General features: G+C 32.8%; 1 protein-coding gene across 1 annotated transcript in view; it reads right to left on the bottom strand.

Annotated features, from left to right (window-relative positions):
- The window catches only part of LOC142726238 (titin-like), a gene marked incomplete at its 3' end in the record, with an annotated part of 141,867 nt that overhangs the window by 60,322 nt on the left and 58,434 nt on the right, over window positions 1-23,111 (bottom strand). Inside the window, exons 98-153 of the mRNA XM_075849004.1 lie at window positions 22,680-22,768; window positions 22,479-22,501; window positions 22,177-22,292; window positions 21,957-22,040; window positions 21,453-21,527; window positions 20,952-21,035; window positions 19,958-20,032; window positions 19,801-19,869; window positions 19,611-19,706; window positions 19,335-19,418; window positions 19,160-19,240; window positions 18,919-19,002; window positions 18,729-18,812; window positions 18,546-18,602; window positions 18,340-18,420; window positions 18,171-18,224; window positions 17,945-18,025; window positions 17,791-17,859; window positions 17,625-17,702; window positions 17,450-17,521; window positions 17,283-17,360; window positions 16,774-16,860; window positions 16,534-16,602; window positions 16,368-16,448; window positions 16,193-16,264; window positions 16,021-16,095; window positions 15,843-15,929; window positions 15,239-15,316; window positions 15,050-15,127; window positions 14,528-14,605; window positions 14,358-14,435; window positions 14,171-14,248; window positions 13,999-14,076; window positions 13,812-13,889; window positions 13,640-13,717; window positions 13,453-13,530; window positions 13,281-13,358; window positions 13,094-13,171; window positions 12,922-12,999; window positions 12,735-12,812; window positions 11,208-11,285; window positions 11,046-11,096; window positions 10,879-10,959; window positions 9,025-9,105; window positions 8,858-8,935; window positions 8,691-8,756; window positions 8,209-8,298; window positions 8,041-8,118; window positions 7,777-7,863; window positions 7,112-7,210; window positions 6,124-6,204; window positions 3,971-4,054; window positions 3,357-3,461; window positions 3,038-3,124; window positions 2,657-2,719; window positions 2,123-2,197 (exon numbers count right to left, since the gene is read on the bottom strand). Coding sequence (XP_075705119.1) covers window positions 2,123-2,197; window positions 2,657-2,719; window positions 3,038-3,124; window positions 3,357-3,461; window positions 3,971-4,054; window positions 6,124-6,204; window positions 7,112-7,210; window positions 7,777-7,863; window positions 8,041-8,118; window positions 8,209-8,298; window positions 8,691-8,756; window positions 8,858-8,935; window positions 9,025-9,105; window positions 10,879-10,959; window positions 11,046-11,096; window positions 11,208-11,285; window positions 12,735-12,812; window positions 12,922-12,999; window positions 13,094-13,171; window positions 13,281-13,358; window positions 13,453-13,530; window positions 13,640-13,717; window positions 13,812-13,889; window positions 13,999-14,076; window positions 14,171-14,248; window positions 14,358-14,435; window positions 14,528-14,605; window positions 15,050-15,127; window positions 15,239-15,316; window positions 15,843-15,929; window positions 16,021-16,095; window positions 16,193-16,264; window positions 16,368-16,448; window positions 16,534-16,602; window positions 16,774-16,860; window positions 17,283-17,360; window positions 17,450-17,521; window positions 17,625-17,702; window positions 17,791-17,859; window positions 17,945-18,025; window positions 18,171-18,224; window positions 18,340-18,420; window positions 18,546-18,602; window positions 18,729-18,812; window positions 18,919-19,002; window positions 19,160-19,240; window positions 19,335-19,418; window positions 19,611-19,706; window positions 19,801-19,869; window positions 19,958-20,032; window positions 20,952-21,035; window positions 21,453-21,527; window positions 21,957-22,040; window positions 22,177-22,292; window positions 22,479-22,501; window positions 22,680-22,768 — 4,383 coding nt within the window. The remainder of the gene's footprint in view (window positions 1-2,122; window positions 2,198-2,656; window positions 2,720-3,037; window positions 3,125-3,356; window positions 3,462-3,970; window positions 4,055-6,123; window positions 6,205-7,111; window positions 7,211-7,776; window positions 7,864-8,040; window positions 8,119-8,208; window positions 8,299-8,690; window positions 8,757-8,857; window positions 8,936-9,024; window positions 9,106-10,878; window positions 10,960-11,045; window positions 11,097-11,207; window positions 11,286-12,734; window positions 12,813-12,921; window positions 13,000-13,093; window positions 13,172-13,280; window positions 13,359-13,452; window positions 13,531-13,639; window positions 13,718-13,811; window positions 13,890-13,998; window positions 14,077-14,170; window positions 14,249-14,357; window positions 14,436-14,527; window positions 14,606-15,049; window positions 15,128-15,238; window positions 15,317-15,842; window positions 15,930-16,020; window positions 16,096-16,192; window positions 16,265-16,367; window positions 16,449-16,533; window positions 16,603-16,773; window positions 16,861-17,282; window positions 17,361-17,449; window positions 17,522-17,624; window positions 17,703-17,790; window positions 17,860-17,944; window positions 18,026-18,170; window positions 18,225-18,339; window positions 18,421-18,545; window positions 18,603-18,728; window positions 18,813-18,918; window positions 19,003-19,159; window positions 19,241-19,334; window positions 19,419-19,610; window positions 19,707-19,800; window positions 19,870-19,957; window positions 20,033-20,951; window positions 21,036-21,452; window positions 21,528-21,956; window positions 22,041-22,176; window positions 22,293-22,478; window positions 22,502-22,679; window positions 22,769-23,111) is intronic.

The following is a 23,111-nucleotide window of genomic DNA, read 5'->3' as shown; positions in this document are numbered from 1 at the left end:
AGTATCTATAGGCAATGTTTGATCAATGTCACCAACTTTGTCAACTGTGTCTTTTAAGAGTTTATCTTTGTTATTTAATTCCACACTAGCTTTTAAGTGAGATCCATCTTTACTTATATCTATAATATTTTCATCTTTTATTTTATCTACAAACTTGTCACCTTTTTGTCCCAAGTGAGGTGTTTTTTTAGGTACTTTTTGATCACCCCCAACTAAATTTCTTAACTCATCATCTTGAATCGCTTTGTCCACATCTAACTGTTCCCCTAAACCATGGATCTTGGGTTTGGATAATTTAGTTTCCTTTACTTTTTTGTTTGTTTTTTCAGGCAACTTCTCAAATAACTCGTCATCATGAGGTTCTAAAAATTCACTACTGTCAACACTACTGGTTTCTAATCTTTCTTTATCATCAATTAATTCTTTTGGAGAGTGCTTTTTTCTTAATGTCTCAGCCTTATCAAGAGTTTTGTGCACTTTTTCTGTCTTAATTTTTTTCTGAGTTTCTCTTGTGTATTCATCCTGGCTGTCCAATGATTCCTCACTTTCAGTACTACTTCTTTCTATTCTTTCATCTGCAGCCAGAGATTGGGAAATGACTGGTTCTTTTTGAGGAACATTTTGCATTATCTTTTTAGCCTTTTCTCCAGTTCGATGTGTTTTTGCATCTTTTATCTTTTGGCCAGGTTTTGTAATATGTTCAATAACAGGTTCTATTGTAGGAACTTTTTTAATTACTTTTTTAGCCTTTTCTTTATCTGTCCTAATTTCCTTGATTATCTGAGTGGGTATTTCATCATCATCTAGCACCTCTTCGCTTTCAGGACTGCTAGTTTCTATGATTTTTACTTTTTCCATCCTTGGAGTTACAACCTTTTTTACTTTCTTCCCCGCTTCCTTGGTTTTAATTGTAGTTTCTATGTCTAGCTCAATTCCTTTTATAGGCTCTTTTTTTGCTTTTTCAGCTAGACTGGAAGTGTCTTTTTCTTTTAACTTTCTATCCTTTTTACTGGATTTTATTTTTGGTGTGAGTGGTTTAAGATCTTCAACTGCAAATTCTTCTTCAATGATGACAATTGGTTGATGCTCCTTGACAGGTATTTCAACCTGTTCAAATCTATCATTATCATTTATACTTTCTTCTTCCTGTAACTCTTCATATTCCTCCTCAGATATATCCTCTGTATGTTCAATGATTTCTTTTGGCTTCAGTTCCTCAAAAATCTTTGGTTTCAGAATGACTTGGACCTCATCTTTTTTATGTGAAATAGTTCTCTCCACTTCAACTGCATCTATGTGTAGTTTTACTGCTTTAAAAGACAGATCTTCTTTGATTGGAATGACACTGTCACCAGATACAAAAGGTACCCTCCGAACTGCTTCTACCTTGCTTTCTTCTGACAGCATTTTACCTTTCTGCTTTATCTTTATTGAGGCAGCAGGTTTCTCTGTGACCACAAAGGTTTTACATTTAGGTCACAAATCAAGACCCAAGAGGAAAGAACAATTCATAAGATTCTAAAGAACAGAACATCATACACATACTGTAATTGACATGGAAAGGACACATATATACAAATATTTAAATTTAATATAGACACTAAACACAAACAATATAGATAATAGAGTCAAAGAACAACACAAAAACAAACACACTAACCAAAGTTTTTTTTAACCTAGAACAAGGGAACTAAACACAGACATAGACAGATATTCAAAAATAATGAAACAAACAAATAATGGTACAAAACACAATAGCCTATAACGCAGAAGACCTGGTAACCTAATAATGAATAGCAATATGATCCTAAGTTGTTTGGTTTATTAATTTAAAAATCAGTTTTACATCTCTAGTAAATTGTGTTTCTATAATCTTTTTTTATAATTCATTTACTATGTGTACTTGAAAAATGCATTTATATTAAAGATTTGTGCAGTTTGGAGAGTTGAGTATTTTTTGTGTAGGCTTTAAAAGGGTTGTCTGTGTAAAGCCGGTGGGTCTTGCTTCTCTTATCTCCGGCAATGTTATCGCTAGGGGCAGTCTCCTTTAGGTGTACATTTACTCTGCATTGAAGCCTCCTCTAGGTATACATTTAAAAAAACATCAGCATAGAAAATGTACCTGTTTTCTTTCCAACCACTGGAGTTGTAACTGGTGCTGTAACTGCGGCTTCATCCCCTTTCGGTGATGGAACAGCTGTAGAGTGAAATGTATTAAGTATTGTTTATTCTTTTAGAAAACTGTACTACAGTAAAGGTCAAGGATGTTGTGCGCTTTAACATTCTAAGAATGTTTGGGTTGGTTAGACATTCATATCAGTCTGTACTAGCATTATAATATAATCAATATAAATATAAAATATGGAACACTATTTGAAACTTAAGGGTATTGGTTAAGAAAAGTCATCAATGAAATTTAGAACTTTTCATTTGTAAAAAAATTGAGAGTTGAGACTTATAGCAAAGTACATGAATACTAATATATGTTCAGTATAAGAATTATAATAATAATAATAATAACAATAATAATAATAATCAGAATTATTCTCTTAAAGCCTACAAAAATGTAAAAACATTTTCAACTGTAATTTAAATACAAGAACTTGCCTAAAAACAATTACATTAGAGGTGACCATTTTTAAAGATTTTATCCTACCTTCTACAGGTGATGGCACTTTCGGTGGTGTGGACACTGTTGAAGGCTTAGCTTTTTCTGGAACTTTAAACATATTATCATTGGTTAATTAAAATTCAGACTTTTAAATTATTTTCTCTTGATCTGTTAAAGAAGTAATACATATATGAAGTATACAAATGTTAAAGTTAGGATTACACAATTATATATACAAAAGAAGATTTCAAAGACACATTAGTGAAGATGATTTTACTCCAAGATAAGAAAAATGATGATGGTTAAAGTCAATGAGGTAATGTCAATGCTTTTTCTTCTTATTAGGAAATAGTTTAGTAATTTTCATATAGTTTATTAATTTAAAGCCAATTGTCCAGTTAGAAGAGAATCCCAAAATGCATGTACCTTTGGCTGGTTCATATTCTGGTTTAGCTTCTTCTTTTTTCAAAGTTGGAGTTACCTCTGGTAACTTTTTCTTCTGGACTTCCGTAACTTAAAAATAGTATTGTAGTTTTACAAGCAAGGCTGATGGAGTTATTTTATTCAAAAAGTTTTCTTAATGGTGGAAGATTGATATATGAATATGAAGCATTGTCGGCACTAAGTACCATTCCTCAGATCCATTTAAGATGTATTTAAAATACATTACAAGACAAAAGAGTCAACACAACAAAGTACAGTACACTACATAGATTTTTAATTAATAAGACATAATGCGAGTTACCTTCAGGTTTTTTAATCTTCTCTACAGTAGGTTCAGTTTTTTTCAGTTTCTCTGCTTCTTTTCCTACAGAAGGCTCTTCAACTTCCTTTTTGACTGGTTTTAAAACTTTAAGATAGAGAACGTTTTTACTCTGGGCTGCTCAAAATACGGCTTGTCAAGAAAATTTCAAACCGGCACGTAAAGTATCAAACATTTTGAAGCATATAGAACAAAGAACTTGGTGCCATTAAGAAGTGCATAGGACAGACAATAGTACAATGACAACGATTAATTATTAGAAATAGATTTGTGTTTTTTTGTTTGTATTTTTTTATATCTGCGGCAGGATTACTTTAAAAAGCTTGGTCATATAAAAAGAATAGAAGCTCGATAACCATTTAACGCTATCCCAGTTAGCTTTGTTTGACTATTAGTAAGTTGTAACGTTATAATCAATTTACTATTATAACATAAAATTATTTGTTTTCCTATAAAGCAAAGCCAATTTAATTATCACATCTTGTTAGATGTATTATAGCTGAATAATTGAAAAAAAATATGAAATATGTTATAATGTTTTAGTAGCAAGATTCTATTATGTTTAGCTGAACGTTCTAATAGATATACAACTATACCTTTTTTAAAACTAACTTCTTCTTTTTTTGGAAGAGTAATCTCAGGTTTAGGTTTACGAATTATTTTCTTTTCAGGTTCAGGTACTTCAAAAAGATACAATTTATTTTCTTACTCTTAGAAATTTTTGTGAATTTGACACTTGCATATGTTTTGCTGTACAGGTGATTAGTCCCTGACAATACCTCTTGTGAACATTCTGGTGTTCCAGATTTTCTGAGTGACTCACATATGTTAAAGCGTAACTAAACGTTCGATCAACTTTTTATTTTCTAGCAGCATGTAATATAAATATGTTTTGTAATATACTTTATTATTGAATTTGGGCTCCTTTTTGTGTTATATGTGTTTTAAATAGCCACTCTGACACTTTTCTACCACATTTTATTTCTTGTATTTCTCCTGTTGCTAGCAGAAATCCGTACACCGTTTGAATGTATCGGTGTACGGATTCTGCTGCCTATGAGTACGGGTGGGTGGTGGCCCCATCCTGACGTCAGATGTGCACGCCCCCATCGTGATGTCAGGAAGATCTCTGTGCCTATATACACTACACAGTTCTCTTTAGTGTAACCTGCAGCAGCAGAGCGCATGGAAGAGACTGTGCAAGGAAGAGACTGTGCGCACTGGTCTCTGTGCCTGGATGATTCTCCACCTTCCCTCCGGCAAAGAGTCTAGGGCAGGGGTGGGCAAACTTTTTGACTCGCGGGCCACAATGGGTTCTAAAATTTGACAGAGGGGCCGGGCCAGGAGCATTTGGAGGGAGTGTTTGGGCCGGATATACTAAAGCATTAAATGTAGTGTGTGCAAACCTCATAGCACAGTAAGAACACTACAACCCAATTTATTAACTGTCTTTCAAATGTGAAAAATAGCCCTTATCAGTTAATAAATTTGTCTCAAGGAATATGCAAGATATGGCATTTACATACTATTTCGCAGATACTGGGAGGAGGAAATGTAAATAGATTAAAATAACATACGCACTGTGATTTATCAAGAAAAAAGTTCTGTTGACTCTGTAAATTAGCTGCCAACCTCTGAGCAGTAGCCGCCCGTTCTTGTGTTGACTGCTTGCTAGCATAGTTTTCATGCTTCGTGGCAAAGTGACGGCTGATATTGTACTCTTTGAAAACCGAAGGGCTTAATGGTGACGTGAAACGAAGTGAAAATTAAAGTGAAATAAAGAGAAATACGCGCCACATTAACAACGGTCAATGTGTTTTGAGTGCGCCATCTATTGGGAAAACGTGGGCATTGCAGGGAAAGGGGAAAAAAAAGGAGGTTTTTACTATAATTTGGACAAGTTCGGCGGGCCGGATTAAAAAGCCTAACGGGCCGTATGTGGCCCGCGGGCCGTAGTTTGCCCATGTCTGGTCTAGGGACACTGTAATCTGAGCAGCTAATTAGCATAGATAAGACTAGGACTGCTCTATCCGTCCGCCCCCCGCCCCGCAATCACCCTGCCGTCCTGTCTTATCTTCCCTGGACTTGCCAGGGAAAGTGAAAAAAAAAAACCGCTGATTCCTTTCTTCTGGAGTGTGCAGAGATATTTCCATCTCTATATATAATGGGTTCTATGTGCATAGCTCAGTGCACACTCACAGTATTGTAGTTTTCACCTCAGAGTTCACTGCCCATGAAAGACACAGACAAATCGTAACATCACACACAGTAATACACGCCCCTAGCAACTGCGAGAATCAGGAAGTGTGAGAAAATAGATGTGGACGGTTTCACAAGAAAAAAAAGCTGCAAAAAAAGGTACTTTGAAGTGAAAAAAATTGCTAGGAGTAATGTATTCACATAGAGGGACATAATAGCAGTTTCAATTATTTTTTTTGCGAAAGTTTAGCTACGCTTTAAGTCTTTTATAGTGACACATTGTAAGCAAATACGCTATGGTCCAAATTAACTATACTGCTAAACTATTTAAAACTGCATTCACTTTTTTTCAGACAATACAAGCAAAAATGTTTAAAAAAATTACTAAACAAAACAGTTAAGACGACATAATTCTAACATAAAATAGAAGCTTAAAATACACAAAAAAAGGATGTAAAGAAGTATTTTTTCTTTACTACGTATGAACATCACTAACAGTAGCTAGGTATTTATTTCACTCTTCTCTATTTAGTGTGAAGAGTTAGTATACCTTTAGCTGCCTTAAGTTCTACTTTCTCAGGCACAGGTGGGGCTGGTTTTTCAGGTACAATCCTCTTTTTGGCTTCTGGAGCTTTAAAGAAAATAATTGGATGTTTACTGATTTGGTAATTCTGACAATCAGATTTGAGATATTAATGAGATGAACCTGTTTTAAGGCAATATAAGAGCGTTAGCTTTGTGAATGGTACATTATATCGACCAAATAAACATATTTAAATAAAGATGTGGAACTTAATGTGATGATATGACAGCAGCTGTTTAATGAAGTGACATGAAAAATAAAATAATAATAAATGGGATGATGTCTCCAATGATTAGACCAGATTATTGAAATGCCTGGATGAAATGGAACATTCACAAAAACAAACATACAAGTTAAAAACAGTATATGAAGTTCTTTTAAAAATGGGAACACCATGCTAAATTTGCATTCCTGTGACGATGGACAAGAATGGATATGGTGATAAGTTGTAGTTATAAACATTCCTAATACCTTTGATTTCCTCTGCCTCCTCTTTTATCAAGGGAGAGGGTGTCTCAATTGTTCTCTCATCAGATTCATACTCTTTAAAGAATAGGATTTAGTATTTAAACTGAGTGCAAATTGAATCAAATTGTTAATTTAAGAGAAGATATTTTTATGAATTCATGACTGATAATTAACAAGACAAACAAAACATCGATAAACATAAGACAGACAAGATACATGTAGACAATCAAAAGATGAAAGATTTTGAAAGACGCTCAGAGGGTTCTTCTTTTGACAGACACTCTGAGCAGATTGTTAGAGATGGCGAGAGTATATTTTCAAATTATATTAAATATTAGATTAAATCGATTCCTTAGAAGTTAAATTCTGCCTTTTATCCCATGGCTGACAATCTACTTCATAATTTTCATTGTAAAATAAGCAAAAGTGATGGAATATTCTGATAGATGAAATGATGGAAACTGATGATGGATATATTAAGTTATACCTTCAATTTCTAGATCAAAATCCTCTTCCTCTTCCTCATCAGATAGATATACAGGTATTTCCTCTGGTGTTGTAATAGTTTTTTGTAAAACCTCAGGCGCTTAAAAAATATTACAGTGATACATATTAGGGTTCTATTTTTAATAGTGGGAAATTCAATGTAAAACAGTAAAAGGATTGTATAGTTAAATACCTATGAAAGGAAGGGCTTTAATGTATGGTTTCTCCTCTGGCACAGGCATCTTACGTTCAGCTGGCACTTTAAGAGATATTTTGGTTTATGAATATGCGGCATATTCAATAAATACTGTATAGTTTTACATGTATTCTATTTTAAGTTATATACCTGAATCAGGAACAACTGCTCTTTTAGAGATATGGACAGAAGTTTTCTCTTCAACAACTTTTTTCTGCTTTGATTCTGCCACTTTAAGAATATTTTTTTAAATATTATTTTTGTGTCTGTTAACATTACGCTTTATTATATTAATAAAGTTGACATTAAATAATGGGGTAGAACTAGTAACTCTTAAGGGAATGCTTCTAGGGCATTTTTTTCAACTGAAAGTTTATGACAATATAAAATGTGACAATTTGTCAAAACGGATGTGATGGAGATTATTAAAATATTCTGTTAATATAGGGGAACACATAAAAGTGATATACCTTTTACAGGAGGTGCTACTTCTTTTTTAGGAACTGTAACAGGTTTTTTATCTTCTATGATCAGTTTCTTTGATAACACACCAGGTTCTTAAAAGATATTAATAAGACATGAATATTGTAAAAAATAAAAAGTAAGCAACTAAATTCAAAGTACGAAATAACAAAGACAAATATAAGAAGAGTTTACGTCCCCTAAACAGACAGCAGACACTTACACATACTGTAGCAAAAAAGACAAAACCTAAAATATGGACATTTATGTACCTTCCAATGGTGGAACAATCACTTTTTTAGGTTCAAACAATGGCTTTTCCTCTGGAGTAGGCTTTATAGCCACTTCCACTAGTTGTAAAGATATTAGCGTTACTTCAGTACACATAAAATATTAACTACACACATGAAGACATCTAAGCACGAAGTATGAAGTTATACCTGCAGCAGGAACTGCAGCTCCTTTTTTGGGAATTGGTAGAACTTTTTTATCTTCTGTAACAGCTCTCTTACTTGTAGTAAGTACAGTTTCTTTAAAGATATTAGTTTAGCATTAATACTTTGCCAGTATAAACTGGATACTTTTATAGATATACATGCAGTGATTAGATCATATACATTCTACAGGTGGTTTCATTTCATTTTTGGGCTTAGCAATAGGATCTTTTTCTTTTGGAGCTAGTGGCTTTGAAAATTCCACTGTTTTAAAAACAATAACTTCAGTTTAGCAAAAAACTATTTCTAAGGTTCCTCAATTTGCTACACAAATTAGATTATAAGACAGACTAAATCACTCGTTGGTCAAATACATTAGTATTATTTTCTCTGTGGGGGAGAGTTTTCAAAGGGTGTTTCTTCTTGCTTGGTTTCCGATGTTATAACTAAAATGTAACAATGATTGGAAAAATTCTACATCAATATACCTTTCTCCTTAGATCTAACTTCAGAAACGGTTTGCTTGTCTTCAAATGTCAACGTACTTTGAAACGCTTAAAAGATGTTAGTTTGATATTAGATGAAGATTATCCAATTTTTTTGTACTTGGCACAGTAATTCGTCATAAGAAGATAAAAATGAATATCTTATATACCTTCTTCTTTGGACGTTATTTGTTTCTTGGTAAGGCTCGGCTTGTTTTCCGGTGATGGTCTTTTTGGGAGATCTATAGCTTTGAAGATATTAGTTTGTTTTTAATATTTAATAGCAATTTAGTATTAATAAATGAATGACTTCAATTGAAATCACAGATCATGATACCTTTTGTGTGCAAATCAACATCTTTTTTAAATTGTTGCACAGTCATCTGTGGCTTTTCTTCAGGTGAAGGACTCTTTGACCCTGTGTTTTTTTTAAAGGAACAGTGTCATCACAAATAATTTTTTTATATGTTAAAGATGTTAGTGCTTTAATAAAAACGTTTATATTCATTTGTGTGTTTGTGTTTTACTGTTTCTTATTTTTACACTTTTTCTTCCCTATGGGGGCTGCCATTTTTTGTTCCATTTCTGTGTGTGTCGATTAACGACACACACAGACATGGAATACGGCAGCCACAGTCCCATAGGGACTGCGAACGGCTCCCGTCCCATTGACTGCCGTGTACGGCGTCTGTGTGGGAACTGCGCATGCGCCGCTCCCACACAGTCCTATTCGAAATTGGCGCCGTCCGGTGCCATTTTCCTGTGGACCGGAAGTCGCGGCCGGACAGTAATATTACTACTTCCGGTCGCGGCTTCCGGACTTGTGCACATGGAACAGCGGCAGCAAACGGAGCGGACGGGCCGGAGGGAGCCGCGGCGGCAGGAGCAGGTAAGAGATTTCAATGTATGTTAGTGTTTGTGTGTGTTTACTACTGTATGTAAACCTACTACACTGTGGGTTACCTCAAAAAATGGCGACACACAGTGTAGGAGGTTAAACCTTTCAAACCCCTCGTTTATCCCGGCACTAGCCAGGATAAAGGAGGGGGGGATGCTGAGAGCTCACTAGAGCGAGGGCTTTTAACCCAATGTTGCAATGCTGCAATTTTGGGAACTAGCTCCATCTAGTGACCAAAAATGGGTAGTATTATAAATTAGAAAAAATTTATAATATTTCCTGACTCGCGAAAAAAATAAAAAAATTTGAACAATGTTTAATCACCCACACACTAAATGTTTAATTTTTTAAAAAAAAACATGTTTTTCTGGCAACACATTCCCTTTAAAGATATTAATTTGGTATTAGTATATTTCCTCATGTAACTAGCTAATTAAAATAGGATATCGAGATTGATAGTCTACATCCAATAGGAGACTTGACATCTTTGCTATATAAATATTCAGCAATTTGCAGCTTGTCTTCTGGAGACAGTAATATCTACTTCTAAAGATATTGAGTTTAGTATTAGTAAACTAAAATGTAATAATTACTCATGGACTAATGGTTACTTAAAAAATGAGAATACCTTCAATGCAGGTTTATGTGCATCTGTCACTAAAGATATTAGTAATAATTTTATATTTTGCTTTTGGATTCGATTTTTGGAGTTCATGACTTGAAAAAAATTTGATTTAAATAAAGCTTAATCATTGTATAATGAAAATATAGTATGCAACTTTTTAATTCTTGTACTAATACTTTGTTTTTCAATTCCTCACCATTCACATTCTGTTTGTTGACAATTAATGAAAACATTCTTGTTCATATCCAGAGGCTGAAAACTGTTACAGACCTAGTCCTGTTCACACTTGAGAGGTGGATACAATTGTATCTCCTCTGTGAGCTAAGACATTAGCAGCACAAATCTCTCTTCTTGCCTAACAGTTTGTTACGTTGTATCAACATAGGTAATTGTATAAGCATAGGTAAATGCATCAGCCTGGGCTGCAGGCTGTTTAGCTCACAGATGATTATCCAGATTGGATGCATAGTATCCTCCCCTTAGCTGTGAGAAATATTAGGTCTATATAGATTTTCACCTAAGGATATAAGCAAGGATATTTTCATTTACTGGCAAGAAACAGATCTTGAAAATAGGCAGGAATTGAAAGACAGGGTTTTAGAAAGTTACAATTAACAACTTTTCATGCAGATGTCCAAAGTACGTGTTATGATATATATATAAAATACCTTGCTTATGAAGGCCAAATTCTTTTTTGGGTATAGTCATTACTGGCATCTTCTGAGAGATGGCTTTCTCTTGGGTCACAACTAATTTAAGTATAATTAAATACCATTATTATTTTACTGTAGAATATCTTTTTATGACTGATAAGAAATACTGTATTGTATTTTACCTTCCACATGGGAAGTATCTTCTCTCTTAGTTACAGTAATATTTGGCTTGTCTTTGTGACATTCATTAAATCTATTAAATTAGATATTAGCTAAAAAATTGTATTCTAATTTTGATTAATTTTTATTTCTCAATTTACAGTAAGAAACATATTGTGTTTTACCTTCCACTTGGGAAGTATCTTCTCTCTTAGTTACAGTAATTTTTAACTTTTCTTCAGAGATACACCTCTCTGTGACATCTATCAAATAAGATATTATGTAACAAATCATTATTTTGCTTCTGAGTAAATATGTTTTAGTTGATGAGTTGATGGTTGTAGTAGAAGGTATACCATATTTTTCGGACTATAAGACGCAGTTTTTAGCAAGAATAAATCTTGCTAAAAAGTCCCTGCGTCTTATAGTCGGCAGTCAAGGGACCCAGAAGCGCTGGGCCACCTGACCGCTTCTTACTTAACCCCTTCCCGACCCATGATGTGCCGGAACATTGTGGAGCGGGGAGAGGATGATGTTTGGAGCAGAGCGGGCTCCATACACTGCAGGTGTCAGCTGTGTTTTACAGCTGATGCGCTGCTCTAACTAGTTTAACTAGTTAAATGCTGCGACTGAGGCATCTATAGGGGTCTTCCCACAGGATATGTCATAAATGTTAGATAGATAGACCTATCTCTAGAACGGGGCACCCTAAACCCTGTTCTATCTTACTCGGCTCCTCTGTCTCCCGGCCACTTCCTAGTTAGGTGCTCGAGAGTTACGGAAACAGACGAGTACTCGCTGAGCTATGCTGTTTCCGTAATTCCCATAGAAGTGAATGGGAGTTACATTAACAGCGTAGCACCATGAGCTACGCTATTTCCAGAACTTGGTAGCTATGAAAATAGCATACATGTTCAAGTTACGGAAACAGCGTAACTCGCTGAGCTACGCTGTTTCCGTAACTCCCATAGAACTGAATAGTAGTTACGGAAACAGCTATGCTATGCTGCTTCTTTAACTGCCATGTATTGCAGTGTATTGTACCAGCGATCTAATGATCGCTGGTTCAAGTCCCCTAGGGGAACTCATAAAATGCGTAACAAAAAAAGTTAGATAGATTTTCAGGAGTGGAAAAAAATATTAAAAGTTAAAACAATGTGCAATGTAAAAAATTAAAAAAATTGGTATCGTTGCATTCGTAAAAGTCCGAACTACTACAATATAGCATTATTTGACTCGCACGGTAAACGGCGTAAATCCAAATAATTTATAACTCCAGAATTGTTGTTTTTTGATCACCTTAGCACTAAAAAGAATGAATTAAAAAGTGATACAAAAAATCGTTTGTGCCAATAAAAATTACAGCTCATGCCGCAAAAAATTAGCCCTCACGATGACAAGATATAAAAGTTAAGGCTCTCAGATTGTGGTGAAACAGAACAAATTTTTTCCTATTTTTTGTAGTCTAAAGCCTGGGTGCGTCTTATAGTCAGGTGTGTCTTATTGTCCGAAAAATACTGCATATTATGTTATACAGTACCTTCCTAATGAAGTAGAACTTTTTTAGTTTTAATCATTTGTGGGATCTCCTGAGGGATTAGTATCTCCTGGGTCTTAACTCATTTAAATATTTAAAAATATAATTATTACTTTACTATAGAATATAGTTTGCTGATTGATATAATTGCATAAAGAATAATATTGTGTTTTACCTTCCAATTGGGAAGTATCTTCTCTCTTAGTTACAGTAATTGATGGCTTTTCTTCAGAGATATGCCTCTTTGTGACATCTATCAAATAAGATATTAGCTGAAAATTAGTATTTTGCTTTCAAGTGAATATTTTTGAGTAGATGAGTTGATGGTTGTAGTAGAAAGTATGTGTTATGATATACAGTACCTTCCGTATGATGGACAATTTTTTTAGGCTTAGTCATTTGTGGCATCTCCTGAGGAATCAGTATCTCCTGGGTCTCATCTAATTTAAATATATTAAAATATAATTATGATTTTACTATAGAATATAGTTTGGTGATTTATATAATTAAATTAAGAATAATATTGTGTGTTACCTTCCACTTGGGAAGTGTCTTCTCTCTTAGTTACAGTAATTGTTGGCTTTTCTTCAGAGATATGCCTCTTTGTGACATCTATCAAATAAGATATTAGCTAAAAATTTGTATTTTGCTTTTGAGTGAATATTTTGCAGTAGATGAGTTGATGGTTGTAGTAGAAAGTATGTGTTCTGAAATACAGTACCTGCCGTATGATGGACAATTTTTTTAGGCTTAGTCATTTGTGGCATCTCCTGAGGAATCAGTATCTCCTGGGTCTCATCTAATTTAAATATATTAAAATATAATTATTATTTTACTATAGAATATAGTTTGGTGATTTATATAATTAAATTAAGAATAATATTGTGTGTTACCTTCCACTTGGGAAGTGTCTTCTCTGTTAGTTACAGTAATTGATGGCTTTTCTTCAGAGATATGCCTCTTTGTGACATCTATCAAATAAGATATTAGCTAAAAATTTGTATTTTGCTTTTGAGTGAATATTTTGGAGTAGATGAGTTGATGGTTGTAGTAGAAAGTATGTGTTATGAAATACAGTACCTGCCGTATGATGGACAATTTTTTTAGGCTTAGTCATTTGTGGCATCTCCTGAGGAATCAGTATCTCCTGGGTCTCATCTAATTTAAATATATTAAAATATAATTATTATTTTACTATAGAATATAGTTTGGTGATTTATATAATTAAATTAAGAATAATATTGTGTGTTACCTTCCACTTGGGAAGTGTCTTCTCTCTTAGTTACAGTAATTGTTGGCTTTTCTTCAGAGATATGCCTCTTTGTGACATCTATCAAATAAGATATTAGCTAAAAATTTGTATTTTGCTTTTGAGTGAATATTTTGCAGTAGATGAGTTGATGGTTGTAGTAGAAAGTATGTGTTCTGAAATACAGTACCTGCCGTATGATGGACAATTTTTTTAGGCTTAGTCATTTGTGGCATCTCCTGAGGAATCAGTATCTCCTGGGTCTCATCTAATTTAAATATATTAAAATATAATTATTATTTTACTATAGAATATAGTTTGGTGATTTATATAATTAAATTAAGAATAATATTGTGTGTTACCTTCCACTTGGGAAGTGTCTTCTCTGTTAGTTACAGTAATTGATGGCTTTTCTTCAGAGATATGCCTCTTTGTGACATCTATCAAATAAGATATTAGCTAAAAATTTGTATTTTGCTTTTGAGTGAATATTTTGGAGTAGATGAGTTGATGGTTGTAGTAGAAAGTATGTGTTATGAAATACAGTACCTGCCGTATGATGGACAATTTTTTTAGGCTTAGTCATTTGTGGCATCTCCTGAGGAATCAGTATCTCCTGGGTCTCAACTAATTTGAATATATTAAAATATAATTAGTATTTGACTATAGAATATATTTTGGTGATTGATATGATTACAGTAAGAAAAATATTGTTTTACCTTCCACTCGGAAAGTATCTTCTCTCTTAGTTACAGTAATTTTTGGCTTTTCTTCAGAGACATGCTTCTCTGTGACATCTATCAAATAAGATATTAGCTAACAATTATTGCTTTGTTTTTTAGTTAATATTATTGCGTTCATAATTTATTGGTCGTAGCGGAAGGCATGTGTTATGATAAACAGTACCATTTTTTATAAAGGCCAACTTTTTGATGAAATGGGAAGACTGGTTATGTTAAAATGGAATATGGGTTTCTATGTTTAATAAATTCTAGTGAATTTTGCCTCTCTGGTAGCAGTAATTCTAAATGTCATCTTTATTAGTATAATATTACTAGTTTACCATTTTATTATACTATCATAAGATAATTACTGCTTAATTAATTAGATTGTGGATTTTATTCATTGGGTTTTGGAAAATGCAATAAAAGAAAAATTCATTATTACTTGATTTACAAATGTATGATTTATTCTAATGAATGTATGGTGTAAATGAAAATAAAAAAGTGTTGACTATATACCATCTTTGCTGGAAACAACTCCATTCTTAGTTAAAGGAGATTTCGAAGCTTCTTTGGAAGTTACTCTTTTTGGGGCATCTAGTATTTTAATAATAATTATTTTTAGAAGTATTTGACAGTGAAATTAGTAATGTTTGATGTTTTAATAACTTCATGGATGAAAAGAGCATTCAAGACATTAAGATATACCTTCTACTTGAGAGGTAATTTCTTGCTTAGATACACCAATGTGTGGTTTCCCTTCTGGTATCTGAGATTTTTGAATATCTAAAAATTACATATGTTAAAATGTGGTTTTACTAGTGTTTTATGGATTCACAAGAATTATCGCTGACAAAATACCACTATATATTAGCATAGTTTATAAATTGAGCATGCATTTTTGATAACTAAGTGTTTGAAATTAAATTTTATAATTGTTTATATATACTATATACTTGGAAAATGTGGTATTTCTCAATATAAAGTCTTTCAATTTCTCTTAACATGATTTTTTTTAAGTTCTAAATTTAAAATGTGTATTTTAGATTTAGCAGCTTCTGCTGTAACTGAACCAATGGGTGTCATAAGAAATAGAAAATTAGTGAAGATGGTGCCCAGAGCAATCCGATCCCATCTTTTACTTTGGGCAATGGTGTATATTTTACCTTGGGTGATTATGCATATTATATTTAAATTATATTTGTGAATGTATATAGTGAAAAAAAAAAGTAATTTGTATTCCCTAAAATGTATATAGTATAATAAATACTATACATTTATGATAATGAATAAAGAAATATATATTATATACCTTCTTCATAAGAGGTAATTTCTCTTTCCCTTTTGAAAACAGCAATTTGGTGTTTCTCTCCAGGGGTTACTTTTTCCGAGACCCTTTCTATTTTAAAGATAGTTTGATGTTAGTATGTCCTAATAATATGAATAACGTATAAACTGAATTAGTTCATGTTTGCTGTATGATGATATACCTTCTACACGAGAAGACATTTCTTTTCTGGAAACTTGCATTTTTTCTTTGGCTGTTGATTTCTTTGGTAGCTTTTCTAATCATGAAGATATTAGTTTAATATTAATACTTGAAAGAGAATTTGTTGAGAGTTTTGTATAAAATAGATGAGTAAAATTAAACTAACGGTATACCTTCTATAGTAAGCACAGCTTCATCTTTAATCCAAACATTTTCTTCAGGAGGTGTTCTTAGATGTTTCGGTTCTTTAAAGATATTAGTAACTAGCTTAATAAAATTCTAACTGTAATTTGACACACATAAAATCAAGTCTAAAGGTAAGGTGTTACAAATTATAATGCTGTTTACCTTCTACAGGAGAGGCTATTTTCTGTTCAGTAATTATTAGATCTTCCTCTTCTATCAGAAGTGCGTTTGGCTTCTCTGGTTCTTTAAAATATATACATTATTGATTTTTTTATGTTTAAATATTTATTGTTAAATAATTCTATTTTATGCTTTACGGTAGACATACCAGCCATGTAAATGTATTCTTTTTCAAGGACATAAACAGGAATTTCTTCTTCCTCTGACCTCTCAGGTTCTTTGAAAAACATTAATTTAGTTTAGTCACTATAATTATTTACTATTATCATTATCTTTGACAAAGACTTGCAAAGTCCTCGCAGATATACTATGTCCTAATAACTAGTTTAAGTACTATATATTTGAATTCAATTGTTATTTTTACTGCTATATTTATCCATAAACGTACCTTTCTGATATGGGATTATTTTTCTTCTGTAATCTTTTATAGATATTTCTCCTGGAAAGACATGCTTCTCAGCAGCTTCCACAGACGCTTAAAAGATATTAGTTTTATTTCAGTCAATTGTTTATATTAGATTCTGAGATAATTTCAAATTGCTAATTTAAAGATGTTCTCTGTCTAAATTTATTTTTAGAAACTTCTGATTGTTGCATCAGGTTGAGATGGTGAATTAAATGGCATGTCAGCCACTAAACTGTTACTGTCAGCTTTGAGTTAAAAATCTGAGTCATGTCTGACAATCCAGTTGCTAGGGATAAACTGTAAAACAACCATAATTTGTCTAACAACCATAGTGTTTTCAATGGAACAGTGTCAAATTATTCTTATTTTAAGCTCTAGGCACAATTACCACTGAAAGGGAGAATAAGATCAATGAAGCTTTTCTTTATCTCTTACTGTCTCATTACTTAAAAATAAATTTAGGTGGAGCAGTGCTGTTTCAGCTAATATACCTTCAGGTCTTGGCTTCTCTTCCTTTTTAGGCTTTGTGATAACTTTCTCTTGAGCCAAATGCACAGGCATCTCAGGAACTTAAAAGATATTAGTATAAGTCCAAGAGTTAGCAAGTTCTCTCAGCCATGCAATATACCGTAGATATTGTGGCATTAATGTTATCTACCTTTGACATGGCGAACTAATTCTTTCTTCGACACAATTTCTAGCGGCTCGTCTTCTGTCTTTTTGAAGACCTCTGTTATTGAAAGATTAGTGTTTTTTAGTGATGCTTTACACACTAAAAGTAAAGACTTACTCTCCCATCTACTATTCATGTATTATGCATTTTGTAAATATACCTTTAATAGCTGGCTTTGTTTCTTTCTTAGCCTTTAGTACTTTTTCCTCTAGGGCCAATTTCTTAGGAGCCTCAGGTACTTTAAAGATATTAGTAATAACTTAACAGTTAGCATCAGCTTTCAATATTACTAACAAAGACTCTCTAATTTAGAAAAAAAATTCTACCTTCAACATCATGAACTACTTCTTTAGTGATAACTTTTGTAATTTTTTCTTCTCTCTTACTTGAAACATCTGTCATTTAAAAAGATATTAGTATAGTTTTAGTTAAAATAGCATAACTAATTTCTACAATTCTAGGCACTGGCAAACAATATACCTTTAGAGGAAGGAGCTACTTTAGCAGGCATTAAAAGAGGAGGCGTTTCTTCATCAGCAGAATGGGGAGGTTTTATAAATTCTTTAAAAGAGATATATTGTATTCAGAAATTAATTTAGTATAAAATGTGAACTATAATAAGATTTGAGTTTATGCTATCAAAGAAAGTAGCTCCTTTTTAAGTTTACATAAAAATACAGGCAGCCTAAAAGTTTTATTTTTATACCTTCAACAGGGGTAACTGTCTTTCTATGGGGGCTTGTAACCTCAATTTTCTCTCCTAAATAATTTTTAAAGGTAAAGAAATTAATATAAGGTCAAAACTAGAAAAATACTTTTCTTAATATAAAAACTCTCATATATAAAAAGTTAACTATCTAATTAGCTATATATACCTTGTGAAAGAGAAGTAAGTTTTTGGGGGAGTGAATAAGACATCTTCTCTTCTTGGAGATGTTCTTGGATAATATCAGGAACTTTAAAGATATTAGTAAGAAGTTACAAAAAGCACTTAACAAAACGTAATATATCTATATTATACACATAAACATGGTATGTTTCTAATAAATGTATGGTTGTCCATAAATAAGGCTTCATATACCTTGTTCAACATCTTTTTTGGGAGAAATGTGATGCACTTTTTCCTTTTGGGTTGGTTCTTGAGGAATTAAGATATTAGTAAGACATTAGAAAGCGAACAAACACAAAGAAAGCCAACATGACAATACCCATACAATGAAAGACATGGGCATAAATGGTGGACTATAACCATACTATGGTGTACCTCTTGCAGGGGGGATAGCTTCTTTTTTAGAAGGTGTATGAAGCACTTTTTTCTGTTGAGGACCCTCTTGAGGAATCTTAGGTACTTTAAAGATATTAGTAGAATTTTAGCAACAGTTGACTTAACAAACATCACTGACATTTATGACAAAAAAAGATATACATATAGAAGAAAGAGACATATAGAATACCTTTCTTAGGTGGAACAGGCTTCCTATCCAGAGTAGGAGGAATAATTTCAATTTCTTCAATAACTGGTGTCACCTCTTCAGTCACTTAAAAGATATTAGTTGCTCTTAAGAATTTTGTACCACATACTAACACAAACACACATACAGTGGGTTGCTCACAACAAAAAGGATATTATTAATGGGAACAAAACATGTGACAAAACAAAGTTATAATGGGGACTAATCTACAACCAATAGCTACCTTCAAAAGTAGTAGTTACTTCCTTTCTATGTACCAAGACTGACATTTTTTCTTCCAACAGTTCTTCTGGAACCTCAGCCACTTTAAAAGAATGTGGATAATATATCTTCACTTACTTGTACGCTGCCTTATATTAATAGATAATAAGATTGTCTTAAGGTTTAACGTGTTGTACCTTTAAATGGTGGGGTACTATCTTTTCTGGGTGTAGGTGCTGTCTCTTGAATTTTTGGTATTATTTTCTTTGGTAATTCAGGGGCTTTAAAAAGAAAAATGGATGATGGCTGATTTACTAACCTATCACATATATGACTCTGTATTGGAAACTTAATTAACTAGTAAATATCATATTCTACAGGCAAATGGCAAAAATTTAATGTATTATATATTAGGAGCCACACATAGTGACTTTCATGCCATTTCAGTAAAGACTTATGAAAATAATCAATACCTTTAGGAGGTGGAGAAGGGGCAGTTGGGATGTCTTTCCTAGAGATAGGAATAGCTATTTTCTGCTCTATGATGACTTTAGGGGGAGCCTCTGGTACTTGAAAGTAAATATAAAAACTTTAGTAACCTCATCTTAAACAGGAAACAATATAGGACTACAGAACTACATTTGTATAGTACACATGTTGTACCTTTGGCCTGTGGTACTTCTTTTCTAAAGGGCTTAAGGGTCACTTCTTCCTTTGGTTCTGTTGTAGGCACTTGAAGATATTAGTAAGAGTTGAGTTTTTTTTTTTTTTAACAGAAGACAGCACAAAATAGGACACAACATGTATAAACCATGTGTACCTTCAATAGGCTTAGGCTTCTTGTGTACTATTGGCACCTTTTCTTCAGGAAATGCAATCTTTGGTGGTCCTGGCACTAAAAATATTGGGTATTTTACTAACATAGCTAAATATATTTACCATGGGAATAATAGCTAACATTAAACAATAAGGGACTTGAGATGAAAAATTTGAAAATAAAAGGTTGTCATGTATGTACTATTTGTGTTTTGGCCTGGTGAACATATTCATAAATTTCCCTCTTACAGAGAAACTTACAAATTATGGGGGGAATTTAGTAACTTGGTAAGTTGCGAAACAGCACAAAGTCATAATTTGTGGTAAAATGTGTGACTTTTGTACCGTTTCCATAACTCATGGCACTTTTCTAAAAGTGGGTGGAGCTTAGCAGAAGGGGTGAAGGTCACTTGCGGCTGGTCACATTTACTATATTTACACCAGTAAATTGCATAAATTATAGCTAAATCTACTTCAGCTGGAGTAGATTTTACTTTTTGGCACACAGATAGCCAGAGATGCGTGCCAGGCATGACATTTCTTACTTTAGCGATCTTTATATTAAGACTGGCGTATGAACCGCCAGTTTTAATAAATCTCTCCCTTTGTTTTTTCAATTTAAAACTAGATCAGATCAAATTTATGTACTGCTGTCAATTAGGTATGAAATATAACATTGTCCATCCTAAAATGTGTTTAAAAGTTATAGATAGATTGTAAATAAGGCTCACAATTTTTCCTTAATCTTATATTTTTGCCTTCCTCGGGGTCAAACAGCTAGGTGGGGGAAAGTTAAACTTGATGGACATGTGTCTTTTTATTCGACTTAAGTATCTGTGTATTAATATGTGTGTGTGCGTGGGGGGGGGGGGTTACATAGTGCAATTGCTCAAATAAACTATATGTATTTTTGAAAGACTGACAACAGTTAAAAAGACAAACCAAAATGTTTGAAGATGTTAGTAACATTGATTCTAAAGATGACTTTTCATGAATACCTTTAGCTATTGGGGCAACTGCCTTTTTAGGTAATTCAATAAGCTCTTCTGCCTCTGGTGAAGCAGTCTTCCAGACTTCAGACACTTTAAAGATAAAGTTATCACTTACTAAAGTCCATATTCCTTTTTTTCAAGCCCAATCATTATTTTAAATAACTGAATTCTGGTCACCTATAATGTACCACTCCTGCATTAAACACTCAAATATTGAAGATTTGTATTATATTTATGTTAAAACACAATACAAAATATTTACATATGAAATTCTTATTTAATCTGGGATTTATTTTTGCTAGAGTAATTTCCTTTTCAAGGGCATGATTTATTCTAATTTACATCCAACATTACTCCACCCTTTATTAGGATACATTTGCCATCCATTGTTCAAAACCAAACAATCTTTGTATTTTGGTTATTACATCCCAGATGAAATATGGCAATATTTAAAAATAAATCGATATATAAGGAATGCATAATTGAAGGCATCAGCATTTTATATACCTTTGGCAGGTGGTGCTTCTGGAATGACCTTTGTCACTTTTTCTTCAGGAATAATCTTCCTTGGTGCTTCAGGCACTTTAAAGAATATCACATTTATTTTAAGAACATAAAAACAAACCAAAAGGAAGTACAGTAAGAAGAACACAACAACAAGATTTTATGAAGAAAAAGACCACATCTAAATCTTATATAGAACAAAAAAAAGGAAGTACAGTAAGAAGAACAAACTACAATGATAACAAATAAGGACAAAAAGAAACACAGCAAAAAGATTTTATGAAGAAAAAGACCACATCTAAATCTTATATAGAACAAAAAAAAAAGGAAGTACAGTAAGAAGAACAAACTACAATGATAACAACAAATAAGGACAAAAAGGAACACAACAAAGAGATTTTATGAAGAAAAAGACTACATCTAAATCCTATATAAACGCAACTTAAGACGCAACATATATTTACATAAGAGATTATAGAATCGTACTTTTAAAAGTACAATGTATACCTTTAACTGGATGAGCCTCCTCTTTTTTAGGTGTGGGCTCTGGTGCCTTCTCTTCTTGAATAAAACGTTTAGGTGGCTCAGGCACTTTAAAAATGTTTTAGATATGTTAAGATTTGGGGGAAACAGGCACATATACTACATTGACAAACTCAACATTAAACACACAAATATGTACTGAAGAAGAAAATCCATAAGTAAAAATCTATATTTAGAGGTATACCTTTGGCAGGTGTAACCTCTTCTTTTTTAGGACTTGGAACTGGCACTTTCTCTACTGGAACAGGCCTCTTCTTTAGTTCTGGTACTTTAAAAACAATGATTTGCTTAAACCATTTGGTTCTCAATTACTCAACTATGTGTATCGTATAAAGTGGTTTCTTTACTATATTAAAATGTAGTGGTTTATCAAATGTGTCCCTGTCTTTAATACTTAAAGGCTGTCTATCAAAGAAATAGATATTTTTGTCTTTTTATACATTCATATGAGGATAAAGTAGGAATGCAAAAAAAATGTATTAAAATGTCTCTGGAACCTCTGCTCTACACTTTCTATTACTTTTAAAATACAAGTTTTTTTTTATGTATTTCTTTAAGATTTGTTACATTTACTCAACATATATGTAAAAATTACACAGTTTAAATAACTCACATGACATGGTACACAAGTACAAAGTACACCAAACGACCAATACATTGAACATTTATATGCTTTAAGCTGCCAACAGGAAAAGTACCTTTGGCTGGTGGTGCTTCTTCTTTTTTAGCTGCTGGAGTTGGCATTTTCTCCTGCACTTTTTTGGCCACTTCAGGTACTTTAAAAACACCACATGCATTCATAAGAATGGCTATGCAAGCCTTTTAACACTCAAATTTTACACAAAACACACCAACAAACTCTACATTAAAGAACACTGAAACATATTAAAGTTTACCTAACATCATATTAGGAAGCAGATTAAATTGTATTGCTAATTGCCATTATGACACTTAGCAAGACTTTTATAACGGCAATACTAATGTGGATATGATACAATAGATATTGATATACAATGATAAACATAAAGATATGATAAGATGAAGTGATATAAAAATTAAGATTTTAAAGGTAATTCATATTTTAAAGGTAAGACTATCCACCTATAAACAATTTACTAC

This window comes from Rhinoderma darwinii, unplaced genomic scaffold (assembly GCF_050947455.1).
Source record: "Rhinoderma darwinii isolate aRhiDar2 unplaced genomic scaffold, aRhiDar2.hap1 Scaffold_617, whole genome shotgun sequence".
NCBI classification, from domain to species: Eukaryota; Metazoa; Chordata; class Amphibia; order Anura; family Rhinodermatidae; genus Rhinoderma; species Rhinoderma darwinii.
The sequence above is the reverse complement of the archived record's forward strand: the minus strand, read 5'-3'. Positions and strand labels throughout refer to the sequence as shown.